The sequence below is a fragment of the Oratosquilla oratoria genome, chromosome 21, assembly GCF_046742065.1.
Source record: "Oratosquilla oratoria isolate Oo_2021 chromosome 21, ASM4674206v1, whole genome shotgun sequence".
Classification (NCBI taxonomy): domain Eukaryota; kingdom Metazoa; phylum Arthropoda; class Malacostraca; order Stomatopoda; family Squillidae; genus Oratosquilla; species Oratosquilla oratoria.
Window position 1 is genome coordinate 34,023,525 of NC_134797.1, and position 20,895 is coordinate 34,044,419.

At 42.0% G+C, this 20,895-nt stretch overlaps 1 protein-coding gene across 2 annotated transcripts in view; it reads left to right on the forward strand.

The window, feature by feature from the left end:
• The window catches only part of LOC143036846 (MAM and LDL-receptor class A domain-containing protein 1-like), an 89,006-nt gene that overhangs the window by 30,243 nt on the left and 37,868 nt on the right, over positions 1-20,895 (forward strand). For both annotated transcript variants that reach the window (XM_076204684.1, XM_076204685.1), the window contains exons 5-8: positions 3,220-3,505; positions 10,374-10,517; positions 12,260-12,404; positions 20,332-20,540. In XM_076204684.1, coding sequence (XP_076060799.1) covers positions 3,220-3,505; positions 10,374-10,517; positions 12,260-12,404; positions 20,332-20,540 — 784 coding nt within the window. The remainder of the gene's footprint in view (positions 1-3,219; positions 3,506-10,373; positions 10,518-12,259; positions 12,405-20,331; positions 20,541-20,895) is intronic.

Consider the following 20,895-nt stretch of genomic DNA (forward strand, 5'->3'; position numbering starts at 1 on the left):
GTACGACTACAATAAATATAATCAAGACGCCGACGTCGGCATCCTCGTGTACCCACTTGCTCCTCATGACGCCTACGTAGGCGTCACCGTATGGAAGGGGTTAAGGATGTACATGTTCTAAAGGGAGAGAATGGGGGAATATCAGATCATTTTTTGGTGGAAGGTAAATTGAGAGTGGAGGATAGATGGAGAAAGAGGAAAAGGACAAAAGGTAGGGAGGTGCTTAGAGTGAACTGCTTAAATGAGAAAAAAAAGGAGGAGTACAAGAAGAAGCTGAGAGAGAAGTGGGAGGGAGTGAAGGATAGAGTAGAACTAGGAGTGGAGGAGGAATGGGGATGGTTCAAGGGGGGAGTCACAAGGTGTGCAAAGATGGTGTGTGGAACAAGGAGAACAGGAGGGAATAGAAGGAAGGGTAGTGAATGGTGGGATGGGGAAGCAAAGAAGGTTGTAGAAGAGAAGAAGTGAGCTTTCACAGATTGGTTACAAAATAGGACAAGGGAAAAGGTGCAGATGGAGAGATGATAATGGAAGAGAAGGCAGTAAGAGGAAAATGGGCAGAGTAAATGTGGAGGAGGATAGGGAGGGAAAGGTAGTTGCAGTGGGAAGTGCTAAGAAAATGACCGTATTGAGGAAAATGGAGGAGAAATAAGGAAGGATGAAGTGAAGGCAGTTAAGATGATGAGAGCAGGTAAGGCACATGGTCTGGATGGATGCCATGCAGAATGTCTGAAAAAAAGAGGGACAGTGATGATGGACTGGCTGGTGAGGTTATTTAATGAATGTTAAAGAGAGGGTAGAGTGTCGGAGGACTGGCAGAGTGCCTGTATAGTTCCACTCTACAAAGGAAAAGGTGACAAGTGTGAGTGCAGTAGTTTCAGAGGGATTAGCTTGTTAAGTGTTGTTGGGAAGGCTTATGGGAGGATCATGATGGAGAGGAACAGAGGGAGTAATTGGTGAGGAACAGTGTGGATTTAGGACAGGTAGAGGTTGCATAGATCAGATTTTTGTGGTAAGACAGATATGTGAGAAAGCTATAGGAAAAGGTAAGGATGTTTTTTGGGCTTTTATGGATTTGGAAAAGGCTTATGACAGGGTAGACAGGAAGGCACTGTGGCAGGTTTTTCAGATATACGGGATAGGAGGAAAGCTTCTAGGAGCTGTCAGGAGTTTTTACGAGAGTAGTAGAGCATGTGTCAGGATTAGAATTGGAGTGAGTGAGTGGTTCGAGGTAAAGGTGGGACTTTGTCAGGGATGTGTTATGTCACCCTGGCTGTTCAACTCATACATGGATGGGGTGGTGTGAGAGGTAAATGGAAGGGTAGTGGGTCAGGGATTGGATATGGTTAAAGGAACTGGAGAAAAGTGGGAGGTGAGCCAGCTGTTGTTTGTGGATGTCACTGCGCTTGTAGCAGGATCAGTGGAGGGATTGAGGAAGTTGGTGACAGAGTTTGGGAGAGTGTGTGAAAGAAGAAAGTTGAAGATAAATGTGGGTAAAAGTAAGGTGATGAGATGTACAAGGGGTGAAAGTGGCAGCAGACTGGAAGTGAGTATTAAAGGAGAGAGACTGGAGGAAGTGGATAGTTTTAGATACTTGGGTGCAAATGTGGCAGGAAAGGGAGGAGTGGAAGTGGAGGTAGAATGTAGATTGAGAGAAGCGTGTAAATGCCTTGGGGGATTAAAAAGTGTAATGAGAAATAGACATTTGGAAATGGATGCTAAGAGGAGATTGTATGAAGGAGTGATTGTGCCAACAGCACTGTATGGGGCAGAAACATGGAACATAAGAGAGGAAGAGAGAAGGAGTTTGAATGTGTTTGAGATGAGGTGTCTGAGAAGTATGATGGGGGTTACTAGGCTGGATAGAGTAAGAAATGAGGAGGTGAGGAGGAGAACAGGGGTGGTAAGGTAGTTGGGAGATAGGGTTGATGAAAGAGTATTAGGATGGTTTGGACACATGGAAAGAATGAGTGAAGAAAGACTAGTAAAAGAGGTATGGAAGGCAGATGTGGAGGGAATGAACATGAGGGGGCGACCTAGGATGAGATGGATGGGTGAGGTGAAAGGGGCTTTGGGGAAGAGGGGAATGTCTGTTGAGGAAGGACGGGAGAGGACAGAAGACAGGGGTGAATGGAGAATGGTTGTATATGGATGATGTGTTGCATGAGGTGGAATGGGTGGGGGGATGAGGGGTGAGGTAGTATGTGTTGGAAAAATTTGATGCAGCCCAAAGGGATTTCTCCCCGTCTTCTCCTTTTATGCATGAGGGTACGGAGAGGTAGGGGGTCGCTGATTAAATGAAGGAGCCTTGCTGTGGATGTGCTGTGTCTTGCGACACTGCGTCTGACCCAGGAGATACCAAGAAGGGGTGGAGGGGAGTGGAGTGTATTGGGGATGGAATGGGGGGGAATGATTTTTATGCCTTTGTTTTTTGTCTACCTCCTTTGTAAGGGGAAAAAAGCCTTTGGTATATGTGTATATGTATAATACTTGAACGTAATATGCTATTTTCTTGGCGGAAATAAAAAACAAAAAAACCTTGCTGCAAACAAATTTACTAATGAACAAAGCTGCTAGGATATGGTACAGACACCATGCCAGTCCAGTCACTATCAGACGATGGCTTTCACGTTGTGGACTGGGTGTTCTCCAACTCCAGGTGTTCTCCAACTCCAGGTGACGTTATTAAGCACTGTTACAAAGACAATAGGGCTTCCTTGTACTTTGAGAGAACACGGGGTTCTGCTGTCATCTGTTAATTGCCAGAGATACAATAATAATCAGGCCATCAGCATCCGTGATGACAATGACCCGGATGATCTTTAGAATTTGAGGTACCGCATTACTAAACATTGGTTAGGTTACAAAGGTTAGTTAGTTTAGGGTATTTTAGGTTAGAATAGACTAATTTATCATCTTTTCATTTCTTCGACCTCAGCACCTATCAAAACAAACATGGCATATCATTCAACGGCCAAGATTTCATTTTTTAGAAAATAGGTTTTAGCAACTTTTTTGTTATTTCTGCCAAGAAAATCACATATTACGTTGATCTACTATAATTTACAAAATTAATAATAAATTTTCTGTTGCTATATTGCATAGGTGTGCACAACTAAAATTTAACCTAATTTTGCAGTCTATATGAATTATTTATTCTGGATGAGCAAGGCCATCAGAAAGGTTCTTTGATCCATGTCTACTCATTGTATCCTCTTTCAGTTCACCACTGATGGTCTCAGCTTATATTCCCTCGAAGTCCAATATATACAGTTCTCTCAACAAGTAGATTTCTCTTATCATGACCTGCGGAAATCTTTGAGGAGAAATAAACTCCTTTGGTTCAAGCATGACCCAACAGGAGGAAAATGGAGCAGCTCAACTGTTACCTACACCTCAAATGAGGACCACAGCATTGCTTTTGTTGCCAAGAAAGATTTTAAATACTCAGGATATCCTGGTTATGCAGCTGTCGACAATATTGTCATCACCCCTGGACCTTGTGAATGTTAGTATCAAGGGTAAAGTAGGTTCATGACTACCGCAAGGTTGAGGTCCAGGCAGGTGACAGCCCCTCAAAACTAAAAAAAATGTGATCACCCTTCCCCCAATACATATACACACACACGGCAGTCGAAGTGACAGCGAAGTTTGGAACTAAAGGGAAAACTTCAAATTTCGCGGATCTCAACAAGGGAGTACCTGTGTTGTATTAGTAGGGAAGGGGAAAGCTTGTGGTGTAGTGGGAAGGTGAAGAAAATGGAGAAAGGGAGGGATTACTGAGGAAAATGGAAGGAAATGACGAAGGGGACGAACAGGCCCCGGAAGTCAGAAGGAATGTCAACAAAAGATTTGCAGACGATAGAGGTGAAATCGAAGAGGTTAGTAAAAATGTAGAAATTAGAAATATAGATAAGAGCAGTGCAATGGAAGGTAAAGATAATTATTTCCATGGATTTAATAAGGGAGGAGATGACAACCTCCCCGATTAGCAAGTATAGAGGAAAAACTAGAGAAAATGAATGAACAGTGGGAGGTTAGGTTAAGTCAACTTACATGAATTACACAAAGAGTTGATAAACGAAGAACTAAAGAAGGAGAACCAAAACCTAAATAAAGAAATAGAAGAATTAAAAAGACAAAAGGAAGTAAAGGATGAGAATGAGGAATTAAAGAATAATAATAAGGAGAATAATGAGTCCATAGCAAAAGAGGTACAGGGTTGGAGAAAAGTCCAAGAGAACAACAAAATTGAATTTAGAGATATAGTAAAACAACAGATGAAAGAACAAACTAAGGACACAGTTAGTAAAGTGATGAGGGAGAAGGAGAATATAGTAAGAGACTTAGCGTATACAAAAGAAATGTGTATTTATATTAGGGATGGAAGAGAAGCATAATGCAAATAGGACTAAAAGAGTAAAGGAGAAGGAAAAAGTAAACAAGATATAAAAAGTAGTTCAAGAAGATGAACAAGAAACAGGGAAAGAAATTGAAGAAATGTATAGACTAGGGAAATACAATACAGATAAGACCAGACCAATTAAGGTGAAATTCAGGTCACAAACAACAGCAGAGAATATCTTAGCAAAAACAGGGAAACTAGCAGACAGTGAGCAATATAAAAAGGTATGGATAAAAAGAGAAATGAATAAAGAGGAAAGAGAGGAGAAAACAAAAAGAATAGAAGCTATGGAAAAAAATGAGAAAAGAACAGAGTCAGAAAAAGAGAAATTCTATTGGAGAGTAGTGAATATGAAAGTGAGGAAATGGTTCATAGCAGAGGAAAACAGAGGGAAATGGAAAGCATAATGGAAGTAGCAGAAAATTAAAAGTATCTTACAAATATAGATGGCTTAATAACAGGCTTGAATGAACTGAATGATTATCTGAAGGAAAAAGAACCAGACATAATGGGAATTATAGAGACAAAATTGAAAGGTCCACTACCACCCAACAGTGTAGGACACGGTGCATATAATTATTGGATTAGAAACAGAGAAGTAAAACAAGGGGGTGGAGTTATGTTCCTGACTAAGAAGGATATAAATGTGAGGAATGTCACATATGGAAAGAATAGAGTAGAGATGATTATGATGGAAGTGGAGGACAGGGATGGAAAGAGCAGGAAGTTTGTGGTAAATTGTGTGCCTCCTAAAATGGCTTCATGGGAAGAGAGAGAACACAAAAAATATGTTAGAAGACACAAGGATAACACTAAGTAAGATAATGGAAGATGGAGGAGGAGTAGTTATAATGGGTGACTTTAATTGTAAAGAAATCTGCTGGGAAGAGCTGACAGTGAAGGGTGGAGACGACCTATGGGGAAATGTACTACTTGATGTGATTGTAGAACATGCAATGATGCAATGGATACAAGAGAATGCTAGGTATAGAAATGAGGAAGAACCATTGAGATTGGACCTAATAATCACATAACCCGAAATAGTGGACAAGATTGAATATAAGACACCAATAAGTAAAAGTGACCACATATTGGTTGAACTGGAACTAATTGAGGAAAAATACATGGGAAAAAACGAACAATGTAGAAAGGGAAGATTAATGTATTGAAAACAAATTTTGATAAAATAAGAGAATTCTTTCAAAAAACAGACTGGGAAAGGATACACAAGGAGGAAACAACAGTAGAAGAGAAATGGAATATTTTGACAAAAATTTATAAAGGAATGGAAAAGTATGTTCCAAGACAAAAACAAGAAAAAGGATATGTAAAGTGTTGATACAACAAAAGATGTAGGGAGTTAAAAGACAAAAGGATAAAACAAGAAAAAGGATATGTAAAGTGTTGATACAACAAAAGATGTAGGGAGTTAAAAGACAAAAGGATAAAACAAGAAAAAGGATATGTAAAGTGTTGATACAACAAAAGATGTAGGGAGTTAAAAGACAAAAGGATAAAACAAGAAAAAGGATATGTAAAGTGTTGATACAACAAAAGATGTAGGGAGTTAAAAGACAAAAGGATAAAATGGAAGAAATACAAAAGACCTGAAAAATGGAAAATATATACTAGTTATAGAAATGAATATGTACAAGTGTGCAGAGAAGAAAATACAAAAAAGATGTCATAGAAAAATGTAAAGATCAACCAAAACTATCTTATAGATTTGTAAACAACAGACTGAAAAACAAACAAGAATTAGAGAAACTACGATAAGGAGGAGTTGAATACACAGAGGAAATAGAAATAGGAATGGAGTAGGAAGTGGGAGATGTAATTCAATATTAAGAAGCGTAGTATAATGGAATTTGGAAGAAACAAAAAAGAATAGTGGGATCATATAAATTAGGAGAAGAAGAAATAAAAAAGTAGAAAATGAGAAGGACCTGGGAGTCATTATTATGAAAAATATGTCCCCAGAGAAACATATAAACTAGATTTTTGGAGAAACTTACAATCTAATAAGAACAATCAAAGTGGCATTTACATATCTGGATGAAGAAATGGTGAAGAAAATACTAGTCACTTTGATAACACCAAGATTGGAATATGCATCAACGACGTGGTCACCAAGTACAAAAAAATGTATAACAAAACTTGAAAGAATACAAAGAGCAATTACAAAATTGGCACCAACACTCTCAAAACTATCATATGAAGAGAGACTAGCAAAACTTGAGCTACAGACATTAGAGCAAAGAAAAGAGGAGACTTGATAACTATAGAATCATGAAAGGCATAGAAACTATTGATAGAGAGGATCTAATAAAATTGGATAGTAGAAATACAAGAGGACACGGAAAGAAAATAAAGAAAGACAGTTATAGAAGAGACCTGAAAAAGAACAGCTTTCCCCACGGAGTAATAGACATTTGGAACAAGTTAGATGAGAAAGTGGTGTGTGCAAAAACAATACATGAATTTAAAAACAGTCTAGATAAAATGAGATGTGAAGATGGGACACCATGAGCATAGCTCCCCTTCCCGTAAAATACAACTAGGTAAATACACACACACATATATATACCAAAGGCTTTTCCCCCCTTACAAGGAAGGTCACCAAAATACAAAGGCATATAATCCACTCCCATCCATTCCATCCCCACATACTCCACTCCTATTCACCCCTTCCCTCCCTCGTATCTTGGCTCCTCTTGGATGACAGTTCATCTCTGCATCTCACCCACTGCCCTGGGTCAGCAGTGCAGCAAGACACAGCACATCCACAGCAAGGCTACTTCATTTAATTGGTGACCCCCCTCCCCCTCTGTCCCCTCATGCAGAAAAAGAGGAGACTAGGAGAAATCCCTTATGGCTATGTCAATTTATCATTCACGTATACTCTCTCACCCCCTCCTTTCCATGCATCACAGCATCATCCTCACAACCATTTTCCATTCACCTCCATCTTCCTATCTTCTCCCTTCCTCAACAGACACTCCCCTCTTTCCCAATGCCCTCTTTACTCTATCCATTCATCTCATCCTAGGTTGCCCCTTCATGTGCACTCCTTCCATTTCTGCCTTCCGCACCTCTTTTACTAATCTTTTTTCACTCATTCTTTCCATGTGTCCAAACCATCCCAATACTCTTTCGTCAACCCTATCACCCAACTCCCTTTCCACCCCTATTCTCCTCCTCACCTCCTCATTTCTCACTCTATCCAGCCTAGCAACCCCTATCCCAAACACATTCAAACTCCTCTCCTCCTCTCTCATGCTCCATGCTTGCCCCCACCCCACCAATACACAGCACTGGCAGCACAATAATCACTCCTTCACACAATCTCCTCCCAGCATCCATTCCCAAATTATATATGTATATGTATGTATATGTATATATATGTATAAATATACATATGTATATATATATATACATATATGTATATATATGTGTATGTATATATATGTGTATGTATATATATGTATATATGTATATATATATATATATATGTATATATATGTATATATACATATATATGTATATATATATAATATAAACATAATATAAACATACATATACTAAGGCTTTTTCCCCCTTACAAGGGAGGTAGCCAAAAAGGGAAAGGCATAAAATCATTCCCACCCATTCCATCCCTGAATACACTCCACACCCCTCCACCCTCCCTCTTATCTTAGCACCTCCTGGATGACAGGTCATCCCTGCACCTTGTCCACTGCCCTGGGTCAGAAGCAGTGTTGCAAGACACAGCACATCCACAGCAAGGCCAGTTCATTAAATCGGCGACCCCCTCTCCGTCCCCCCCATGCATAAAAGGAGAAGACGGGGAGAAATTCCTTCAGGCTGCATCAAATTTTGCTCACACATACTACCTCACCCCCCATCCCCCCACCCATTCCACCTCATGCATCACAACATCATCCATATACAACCATTCTCCATTCACCCCTGTCTTCTGTCCTCTCCCGTCCTTCCTCAACAGACATTCCCCTCTTCCCCAAAGCCCCCTTCACCCCATCTATCCACCTCATCCTAGGACGTCCCTTCATGTTCACTCCCTCCACATCTGCCTTCCGTACCTCTTTTACTAGTCTTTCTTCACTCATTCTTTCCATGTGTCCAAACCATCCTAATACTCTTTCATCAACCCTATCTCCCAACTCCCTTTCCACCCCCATTCTTCTCCTCACCTCCTCATTTCTCACTCTATCTAGCCTAGTAACCCCCATCATACTTCTCAGACACCTCATCTCAAACACATTCAAACTCCTTCTCTCTTCCTCTCTTATGTTCCATGTTTCTGCCCCATACAGTGCTGTTGGCACAATCACTCCTTCATACAATCTCCTCTTAGCATCCATTCCCAAATGTCTATTCCTCATTACACTTTTTAATCCACCAAGGCATTTACTCGCTTCTCGCAATCTACATTCTACCTCCACCTTCACTCCACCTTTTCCTGCCACATTTGCACCCAAGTATCTAAAACTATCCACTTCCTCCAGTTGCTCTCCCTTAATGCTCACTTCCAGTCTACTGCCACTTTCACCTTACTTTTACCCACATTTATCTTCAGCTTTCTTCTATCACACATCCTCCCAAACTCTGTCACCAACTTCCTCAATCCCTCCTCCGATCCTGCCACAAGCGCAGTGTTGTCCGCAAACAACAGCTGGCTCACCTCCCACTTTTCTTCATTTTCTTTAACCATCTCCAATCCCTGACCCACTACCCTTGCATTTACCTCTTGCACTACCCCATCTATGTATAAGTTGAACAGCCAGGACAACATAACGCATCCTTGACGAAGTCCCACCTTTACCTCGAACCACTCACTCTCTCCATTTCTAATCCTGACACAAGCTCTACTACTTTCATAAAAACTCTTGACAGCTCCTAGAAGTTTTCCTCCTATCCCATATATCTGCATAACCTCCCACAGTGCCTTTCTGTCTACCCTATCATAAGCCTTTTCCAGATCCATAAAAGCCCAAAAAACATCCTTCACCTTTCCTATAGCTTTCTCACATATCTGTCTTACCACAAAGATCTGATCTACACAACCTCTACTCATCCTAAATCCATACTGTTCCTCTCCTAATCCTCTTAATCAAGATCCTCCCATAAGCCTTCCCAACTACACTTAACAAGCTAATCCCTCTGAAACTACTACATTCACATGTGTCCCCTTTCCCCTTGTAAAGTGGAACTATACAGGCACTCCTCCAGTCCTCCAACACTCTACCCTCTCTCCAGCAAACATTAAATAACCTCACCAGCCAGTCCACCATCACTGTACCTCCTTTTTTACCTTTGGTGCTGCACTGAGACAAAGACAGACATACCATGGCAATGATCCTGACTTCAATTTTTATTTTTGTTTTCTCTCACTCCTCACTTCGGTGGGGAATGCCACATATCCTTCCCATGTGCCTACTTTCTGTCTATAAACACAGGCATGGTCGTGCAAAATGGACATCAGCGAGAATCATGTCCCAGTAGCCTATTTCCAAAATCTTTTAACATCCATACTTCAACCTAGAGGTATAGTCCTCACAGACTGATCCTCAATGTCTGAACTGGGCCCCAGATCTCCATCTGTCATCTTTAACAGTATCTCCCTGTACTTTCATATAAAATGAGTAGACAACTGGCTGCTCCTCTCCCACTATTACTTCTCTATGCTAATGATATAGAAACTTTTCCACACTAATACAATTAATCAACTCAAAGTTTCTTCCCAGAAGCTGTGAGGTTCTAGTCAATGAAACTTGAAGCAAAAGTTATCATTACCTTTACATACTCTGTGCATGTATTTATGTTTGCATTCTTAGGTAGATAATCCATTGTGTTCATAAACATGTCTACAGTGTATAATTAGTTCATTATACTTGTTGTTTACAAAACATTCTCATCAGTTCATGATGTGATTTTCCTCTCCCTTCTGCAGTCGACTGCCACTTCGACAATGACCTGTGCCACTTTAAAAATGATGATGAAGGCTCTGGTTGGGTTCTTCGTCGAGGTGGGGACAAGACAGCAACAGGGCCCTCTAGCTGTCACCTGTTTTATGACGATTCAAAGCTCAACTTTGGTGAGTCCCACATTTTAGGTTAGATTAGGTTATGACTATACTTGGATAATTTCACACAACTTAGAGGTGGAAATGGGGATAAATTGGATGATTGATTATATCTCTCCAACTTGTTCAAAATTAATTTATAAAATGAAAGTACCTTTAGCACAGTGTGTATATACCTAGTTGTATCTTACAGGAAGGGGAGTTATGTTTGGGGTGTCCCGTCTTTGTACCTCTCCATATCTAGTTTGCTCTTAAATTCTTGTATTGTTTTTGCACACACTGATCTTTTGTCTTGTATGTTCCATACATCCACCATTCTGTGGGAAAGCTGTTCTTTTTCAGGTCTCTCCTATAATTGACCTTTTTGAGCTTCTTTCCATGCCCTCTTGTGTTTGTCTTATCCCATATTAGTAAGTCTTCTTTATCAAGGACTTCTGTGCCTTTCATAATTCTGTAGATGGTCAACAAGACACCTTTTACTCTCCTTTGTTCCAGAGTCGGCAACTCCAGTTTTAACAATCTTGAGTTTTGATAGTTCTGGGGCCATCTTCATAGCTGCTCTCTGGATTCTCTCAATCTTCTTTATATTCTTTTTTGTACTGGGTGACCATAGTGTCACTGCATATTCCAATTTAGACCTTATCAATGTGACTAGTATGTTCTTTACCATTTCTTCATCCAAGTAGGTAAAAGCCACTTTTATTGATCTTGGCAAGTTATGGGTTTTGCCGACAATTTTGTTTATCTATTTATCAGGGGACAAATCTTTTGTGATGATCACTCCCAGGTTTTTTCTAGATGCCTCTTTCTTTACTTCTTTTTCACCAATTTTATATCAACTTTATATCCTTTTTTTGCTTTTTCCAAATTCCACTTCCCACCTCTGACTCCATTTCCAAACCCTGTTCAGATTTCTCTGTAGTGAGTCACAGTTCATTTCAGTACTCACTCTAACAATTATGCATCATTTGCAAAGAAGCTCATGTAATATTCCACACCTTCATCCATGTCATTCACATAAATGGAAAACATTATTGGAGCCTACACTGATCCATGTGGGACTTCACTAATTACCTCTTCCCAAATAGAAGTCTTATCTCTGAGCACTACCCTCATTTTTCTTCCATGCAAAAAGTCCTCCATCCATTTAGATAGTTTACCTTTACCATATATCCCTCCTATGGTTTCCAGTTTTCTTAATGGTTTCTTGTGAGGGACTTTATCAAAAACTAATCTAAGAAAGTACAATCGGCGCATCCATCCCTCTCTTGTATTATATCTAGTAGTCTTGAGTAAAAGCAGATCAAATTAGTGGTACATGATCTTCCCTGTCTAAATCCAAATTGTCTCGGATTCAGTATATTGTTATCCTCCAGATGTTTTATCCATCTACTTTTTATAACTTTTTCACAGATTTTAGCTACTGTGCTTGTAAGGGAAACTGGTCTGTAATTTGTTGGGTCTTCCTTATTTCCTCCTTTATAAATTGGTACGATATCAGCATTTTTCCAGTCTTCTGGCATTTTTCCTTCTTTGAGCAAGCAACTTATGTTGTATATTTTGTCTGCTAGTTCTTTACATTTTTTTAATATCCAATTTGCTATTCTATCTGGGCTGTGCAATTTCCTGACATCAAGGTTTGTTATTTAACCCATTATTTCTTTCTGTATTACTATCATTTCCTTCACCAGCCAGTCCACCAGCCAGTCTTTGTATTTTAACAACAGAAACTATTGTATTTTCACCACATTCAGGAGGTTGTGCCATCTTTGACAGCGCCTACCCACAACGCCCAGGGAATACAGCCAGACTGGTGTCTAAGACTATCAAGGGCAGGGAGGATCCCATTTGCCTCAGTTTCTGGGCCAGCATGTATGGCAGTGGTATCGGGTCTCTCAGGTAAGTTGTGGTCAGTGTTGACAATCTTCTTCAAATGCCTTTCTCTAGATGGAAAGAGATAGGGAGCATGTTTGTAAGAAGAAAGATGGATGTGTTGGCATTTAGTGAAACTTAAGCTGAAAGGGAGGGGCGAGTTTGGGAATGTAGTGGGGAGGGTGTTAGGAGTGAAGAGAGGATGAGGGAAAGGGGTGGCTATACTAGTAAGTTAGAGATAGGCAAGTGTGTGGTGGAGTGGAAGGAGATTTCTTCAAGGTTAATGTAGATGAAGGTGAAACTGGGAAAGGAGATGTGGGTCTTTGTAAGTGCATATGGCCCTGGTAGTGAAAAAAGTGTAGAGGAAAGGGAAGCTTCTTGGATAGATTTAAACAAGTTCATAGAGGGTTTAGGGAGAAATGTCAATGTAGTGGTATTGAGAGATCTCAGTGATGAAGCAGGAGATGAACCAATAAACAGAGTGGTTGGGAAGTGTGGAGTTCCAGGGAAAAAAATCATAGTGGAGAGCTTTTGGTCAAGATATGTTTAGAGAGTTGATGATAGCTAACACAGTGTTTATTAGGAAGAAAGTCAAGCATAAGTACACATGGGAGATGGTGGTGGATGGAAGGGTGGTAGATAGGGCTTTAATGGACTATATAGTGGTAACCAGGAGAAGATTAGGAAGAGTTTTGGATGTACATGTTCTAAGGGGAGAGAGTGGGGGAATATCAGATAATATTTTGGTGGAAGGTAAGTTGAGAGTGGAGGATAGATGGAGACAGAGGAAAAGGACAAAAGGTTTGGAGGTGCTTACTTAAATAAGTAAGAAAAGGAAGAGTATGAAGAGAAGCCAGGAGAAGAGTGGGAGGAAGTGAAGGATAGAGTAGAGATGGGAATAGAGGAATGGGGATGTTTCAAGGAGGAAGTCACAAGGTGTGCAAAAATGGTGCTTGGAACAAGGAAGATGGGAGGAAATAGAAGGGTAGTTAGTGGTGGGATGATGAAGCAAAGAAGGTTGTAGAAGAGGACATAGATTGGTTGCAAAATAGGACAAGAGAACCATATGAGAGGTACAAAAAAAAAAAAATACATATACTAAAGGCTTTTTTCCCTCTTACAAGGGTGGTATACAAAAAACAAAGGCATAAAATCACTCCCACCCATTCCCTCCCCAACATACTCCACTCCCATCCACTCACTTCCCTCCCTCTTATCTTGGCATCTCCTGGATGATGGGTCATCCCTGCATCTTATCCACTTCCCTGGGTCAGAAGCAGTGTTGCAAAACACAGCACATCCACAGCAAGGCTGCTTCATTAAATTGGAGACCCCCCTCCCCCAAATGTAAAATGGGGGAAGAGTACCAAAGAAAATTTTAAGTAGTTAAAAAATGTTTTGGAAGGAAATCAATAGATGATGGGGAGGTGAATTAGGTAGAGACAATAAAGGTGCAGATGGAGAGATGATAATGGAAGACACAGCAGTAAGAGGAAAATGGGCAGAGCATTAAAAGGAGTTGCTAAATGTGAAGGAAGGTATGGAGGGAAAGGTAGTTGCAGTGGGAAGTGCTAAGAAAATTACAGATGATTAAGGAAAATGGAGGAGAAATAAGGAAAGAGGTGAAAGCAGTTAGTAAAATTATGAGAGCAGGTAAGACGCCTAGGTTAGGTGGGTGTCATGCAGAGTGTCTAAAAGAGGGAGGTACAGTGATGGTGAACTGGCTGGTGAGGTTGTTTAATGTTTGTGTAAAGGAGGGTAGAGTGCCAGAGGAGTGCCTGTATAGTTCAACTCTACAAAGGAAATGGGAGAAACTTTAGTAGTAGTTTCAGAGGGATCAGTTTGTTGAGTGTAGTTGGGAAGACTTATGAGAGAGTTTTGATTGAAATGATTAGGAGAAGAATAGAGGGAGTAATTAGTGAGGAATAGTGTGGGTTTAGGAAAGGTAAGGGTTGTGTGGATCAGATTTTTGTAGTAAGACTGATATGTGAAAAAGTTTTAGCAAAGGGTAAGGATGTTTTTTTGGGCCTTTATGGATCTGGAAAAGGCTTATGATAGGGTAGACAGGAAGGCACTGTAGGAGGTATTGCAGATATATAGGATAGGAGGAAAGCTGTTAAGAGCAGTCAATAGATTTTAAGAGAGTAATAGATCCTGTGTTAGAATTAGAAATGGAGAGAGTGAGTGGTTTGAGGTAAAGGTGGAACTTTGGCAGGGCTGTGTCATGCTGTCATGGCTGTTCCATGTGTACATGGATGGGGTGGTGCAAGAGGTAAATGCAAGGGTATTGGGCAAAGGATTGGAGATGACTAAAGAAAACGGAGAAAAATGGGAGATAAGCCAGTTGTTGTTTTGCTGACGACACTGCTTGTAGCAGGATCAGAGGAGGGATTAAGGAAGTTAGTGACAGAGTTTTGGAAGGTGTGCAAAAGGAGGAAGTTTAAGATAAATATGGGTAAAAGTAAGGTGATGAGATGTACAAGGTGAGAGGATGGCAGCAAATTGGAAGTGAGTATTAAGGGAGAGAGACTGGAGGAAGTAGATAGTTTTAGATACTAAGGGGCACATGTGGCAGGAAAGGGAGGAGTGGAGATGGAGGTAGAATGTAGATTGAGAGAAGCAAGTAAATTGTGAATGGATGCTAAGAGATGATTGTATGAATGGGTGATTGTGTCAACAGCACTGTATGGAGCAGAAACATGGAACATAAGGGAGGGTTTAAATGTGTTTGATATGAAATATCTGAGAAGTATGGTAGGGGTTACTTGGCTGGATAGAGCGAGAAATGAGGAGAGTGGGGGTGAAAAGGAATTTGGAGATAGGGTTGATGAAAGTGCATGGGGGTGGGGGCATTAAGTGAAGTGGCCTTGCTGTGGACTGTGAGTGTATGGGTGTATTGTGTCTTGCTGCATTACTTCTGACCCAGGCAGTGGGTAGGAGACAGAGATGACCTTTCATCCATCAGGAGCTAAGATGAGAGGGAAACTGGGATGGTGGATGGGAGTAGAATGGGTGGGAGTGGGTACATGCCTTTGTCTCTGCTACCTGCTTCATAAGTCCTTGGTATGTAGATGACCCATCATCCAGGAGGTGCCAAGATAAGAGGGAGGGAAGGGGGTGAAGGAGAGTGGAGTATGTTGGGGATGAAATGGGTGGGAGTTATTATGCCTTTGTTTTTGGGCTACCTCCCATGTAAGGTGGAAATTGGTATATGTATGTAGATAAACTCTAGACAATTTATTTATGTATTAATTTATTTATTTATCCATCTATTTATCTATTCATTTATTCATTCATTTATTTACTTATTTCTCACATATCTGCCTCATCACAAAAATTTGATCCATGCAAACCCTACCTTTCCTAAATCCACACTGTTCCTCACTAATTGTGCTCCCTGCTCCTCTCCTAATCCTCTCAATTAAAACCCTCCCATAAGCCTTCCCAACTGCACTCATCGAACTGATCCCTTGGAAACTACTACATTCACGTTTATCTCCTTTTCCCATGTAAAGTGAAACTATACAGGCACTCCTCCAGTCCTCTGGCACTCTACCCTCCCTTAGACACACATTAAACTACCTCACTAGCCAATCCACTATTAATGTTCCTTCCTTTGTCAGACACTGTATGACACCCATCTAACCCAGGTGCTTTACCTTTTCTCATAATTTTCAGAGCTACTTGCACCTCATCTTTTCTTATTTTCCTCTCCCTTCACCAACATTTTCTTAGGGCCTCTCACTGCTACCACCAATCCCTCCCTATCCTCCTCCACATTCAACAGCTGTCTAAGATACTCTGCCCTTCCCTTTAACATCTCGTCTTCCATTACAATTTGTCCATCTGTGCCATTTACCTTTAGCAAAAGGTTTTATGGGTTTGGAAAAGGCTTATGACACAATAGACAGGAAGGCACTGTGGGAGGTTTTGCAGATATATGGGATTAGGGAAAAGCTGTTAAGGGCAGTCACAAGTTTTTATGAGAGTAATAGAGCCTGTGTTATAATTAGAAATGGAGAGAGCAAGTGGGTTGAGATGGGGTGGGACTGCATCAGGGATGTGTCATGTCACTATAGCTGTTCAGTGTGTACATGGATGGGGTGGTGTGGGAGGTAAATGCAAGGGTAATGGCCAGGGAACTGGAGATGGTTAAAGAAAATGGAGAAAAGTGGGAGGTGAGCCAGTTGTTTCTTGATAACACTGCTTGTGGCAGGGTTAGAGGGGGATTAAGGGAGTTAATGACAGAGTTTGGGAAGGTATCCAATAGGAGAAAGTTGAAGGTGAACATGGGTAAAAGCAAGGGGATGAGATGTTCAAAGGGAGAGGATGGCAATGAGTTGGAAAGTCTCAAAGGAGAGAAGCTGGAGGAAGTGGATAGTGTTAGGAAGTAGTCCTCAGTACTCCTCCTGTCCTCATGTCTTCTCTGGCCATCCCAATCACTTATTGGGACACACTCGTGTCATCCAGCCACATGACTTGACCCAAAGCTTCTTTGAGGCCCACAGTTGGAACAAAGCCTTCTTGAGGAACACATGTGCAGTACCAGCATTAGCCAGCGATTACTAACCTGCACCTCAGCCAGCCACATGATGATGAACACTGGATTCACTGAGGAATGCATACCCTCGGTCTTCATGAGTCACCAACATAAGAACGTTTTGACTGACTTCCCACGCATCACATTTGACTTTGTGCCAGTTAGGAGCATGGGTCATGACCTGCCCATGTATATGTAAAGCTGGACAAATGCCGAAGATTCAGATTGCCTCAGAGCATCATGCGTGAACCTGGCTTGCTGCTCCTTGCTTTTTCACCTACTCCTCCTCCCCCACAAACAGACCAAATTGGGACACAATTTGAAACTCAGTCATGACCTCCCTTGCCGTCTCATCCCTTCCCCCTTTTCTCACCCTTTGTGTGAGCCCTATCATAACATTGGCACCCAACATTCATAGTTATATAAAACCAACTCTTTCTCCATCAGAGTTTCCCTTCAGCCAGCCTGATATTGGCTGCCCAACATTTGGGGCCCCCAATCCCCAGCTCTGCCGCTCAACTACCACCATATTGACAGCTTCCACTTGATCTGCTGGATCATATACCACCACTGTCTTCCAATTGACTGCTGCCAGCCATTAATTGATCTGCAGGTTGTCTGCTACCACTTGGTCTGCCAGGTTGTTTGCTAACATGACTGCTACTTCAGCTACTAGGTCTGCCCTCTGCCAGCATGACTTCCATCATAGCCTGCCATGTCTGCTGATTGCCAGTTCATCTGCCCACACTCTCACGTACCACGGATATCTGCCGCCGCTTGACTGCCAGATCAAGTGCCACCATTTGTCTGCCAGATTGCCTGTCACAGCTGCCTGCCAGCATGACTATCAGTTCGCCTACCATGTCTGCTGTCACTGCCTGCTACGTCTGCTGACTGTCAGTTCAATTGCCTACACTCTCACCTACCACAGGAATTTGCTGCCACTTGTCTGCTGGATCGACTGCAGCCATGTGTCTGCCAGATTGACTGCCACCATTTGTCTGCCAGCTTACCTGCCCATCAGCTCAACTGCTGTTGCTGCCTGCCAGGTCATCTGCCAACTGCCAGTTCAACTGCCTACACTCTCACCTACCACAGGTATCTGTCTTCACTTGTCTGCCAGATTGACTCCTGCCGACTGATGCCACTTTTCTGCCAGATTGACTCCTGCCGACTGATGCCACTTTTCTGCCAGATTGACTCCTGCCACTGCTGCCCACCAGCTCAACTGCCATCATTGCCTGCCATGCCTGCTGACAGCCAGTTCAACTGCCTACACTCTTGCCTACCACCACTGCCACTAGATCCTTTAGCAAACTAGAGCTGTGAGTGACCCCACCTTGACCCACCCACATGTTCAACGGAGATCACAAGGTCCCACACCTCAACTCCGGTAAAGCTTATGACTGGCAACCTCAACTGTCAAGTTCATGATGTCCCGTGGCTTAATGCCCCACCCACTAACCACGACCATTCTCAAGTATCTATCATGTTGTACAGTGGCACTCCAGTGCCACTGTACAACATGATCCCTGGATGCATTCCAGGTATGAGATCCCCTCAGCAGCCTCCTGAGATGCACCAACTTCATCAACATCGTCCACAATGTACAGGACAACTCCGGTCCCACGAGAGTAGCCAAGTGCCCTGAGGCTCGCTACCCTGTGGCAAATGGACTGCCACCTGCTGCTACCCCTGTACGAAGATGGCCAACTTTACCCCAACCTTCAAGTTCTGACCCTGTTATGAGAACTCCCTTGACAATTTCGTGTTGAGGTTCCACAGGACTTTACTTTCAGCCTTGACTTCCATGGGAGCATGTTAGGAAATAGTCCTCACTCCTTGGTCCTCACTCCTGTCCTCATCTCTTCTCTGGCTGTCCCATGACCTTACTGACCTGCAATTGGTCCCATGGGACACACACCACCCAGCTGCATGACTCAACCCAAAACTTCTTTGAGGCCCACAGGTGGAGCAAACCCTCCTTGAGGAACACACATGCAGTACCAGCATCGGCCAGTGATTACTAACCTGCACCTCGGCCAGCCACATGATGATGAACACTGGATTCATTGAGGAATGCATACCCTCTGTCTTCATGAGTCACCAGCATAAGATCATTTTGCCTCTGACTTCCCATGCATCACACTTGACTACCCCAATTAGGAGCATGGGTCATGACCTGCCCATGCATATAAAGGCTGGACAAACCCCAAGGATTCAGATTGCCTGAGAGCATTATTGTGATACTGGCTTGCTGCTCCTTGGTTTCTCACCTTCCCTTACCCCGCAAACAGACCAAATTGTGACATGATTTGAAAATCAGTAGTCACTTCTCTCGCTGTCTTGTACCCTCCCCCTTTTCTTGCCCTTTGTGAAAGCCCTATCATAACATTGGTGCCCAACATTCATAGCTAGATAAAACCATCAGAGTTTGCCTTCAGCCAACCTGATAGCTTTAGGTATTTGGGATTACATGTGGCAGGAAAGGGAGGAGTGGAGGTGGAGGTAAAGTGTAGATTGAAAGCAAGTAAATGGCTTGGGGGATTAAAAAGTATCATGACAAATAGGTATATGAAAATGGATGCAAAGAAGAGATTGTACAAAAGGTTGATTGTGCCAACAGCATTGTGTGGGGCAGAAACTTGGAATTTAAGAGATGGAGAGAAACAGTTTGAATGTGTTTAAAATGAAATGTCTGAGTAATATGGTATGTTTTACTAAGTTGGATAGAGTGAGAAATGAGGAGGAGAAATAGAGTATGAAAGGAGATGGCAGATAGGGCTGATAAAAGAGTATGGGGATGGTTTGGACACATGTAATGAGTGAAGGAAGATTAGTAAAAGAGATGTGGAAGGCAAAGGTAGATGGAGTGAACTTGAGGGGATGACCAAGGATGAGATGGCTGGATGGGGTGAAGGGGACATTGAGTAAGAGGGGAATGTCTGTTGAGCAAGGAAGGGAGGAGGCAGGAGAGAGGGATGAGTGGGGAGTGGCTGTGTCTAGATGATACTGTTATGCAAGGAAGGGAGGGGTGGGGGATGAGAGGAAAGTGGGTGCTTATATATGACTGATATTTTTATACAACCCAAAGGGTTTTCTCTGTCTTCTCTATTTCTGCATGGAGGAATGAAGAGGAATCACCAAGTAAATGAAATAGCCTTGCTGTGGATGTATTGTGCCTTGGTACATTGCTTCTGACCCAGGGCAGTGGGTGGGATACAGAGATGACCTGTCATCCATGAGGAACTAAGATGAGAGGGAGGAAATGGTGGTGTATAGATGGGAGCAGGTACATGCCTTTGATGTGGCTACCTCCTTTATAAGGGGGAAAAAGCTCTTAGTATATAGATTTATTTATGTATCTTTCATTTTCCTTCAATTTATTTTATTCATTTATTTTTCTTTTTTAAGTGTTAGCCTCACTGTGCCCTCAACCAATGTGACGAAAACAGTGTGGAAAAAGGAGGGAGCCTTTGGAACCAGAAACAAGTGGGTTCGGTGCCAGACTCCGATCTCCTCCCCCGAAGACTTCTTCGTCACTTTCCAGGCAACTATCGGAGAACAGGGGTCTGGAGACATCGGCCTGGATACCATCTCCTTCATAACAAGAGAGTGTCAGCGTAAGATATTCAAGAAGATTTAGATAAACTACAGCAATGTTTTGAAAAGTGGCCAATGAAATTTAACCCAAGTAAATGTAAGGACTGCTTTTAACAGCTTTCCTCCTATCTCATATAACTGCATAACCTCCTTCAGTGCCTTCCTGTCTACCCTATTATAAACCTTTTCCAGATCTATGTATATGGAATATATGGAATAAGAGGAAAGCTTTTAAGAGCAGTCAAGAGTTTTTACATTAGAGCCTGTGTTAGAATTAGAAATGGAGAGAGCAAGTGGTTTGAGGTAAAGGTGGGACTTCGCCAGGGATGTCATGTTGCCATGGCTGTTCAATGTGTACATGGATGGGGTGCTGCA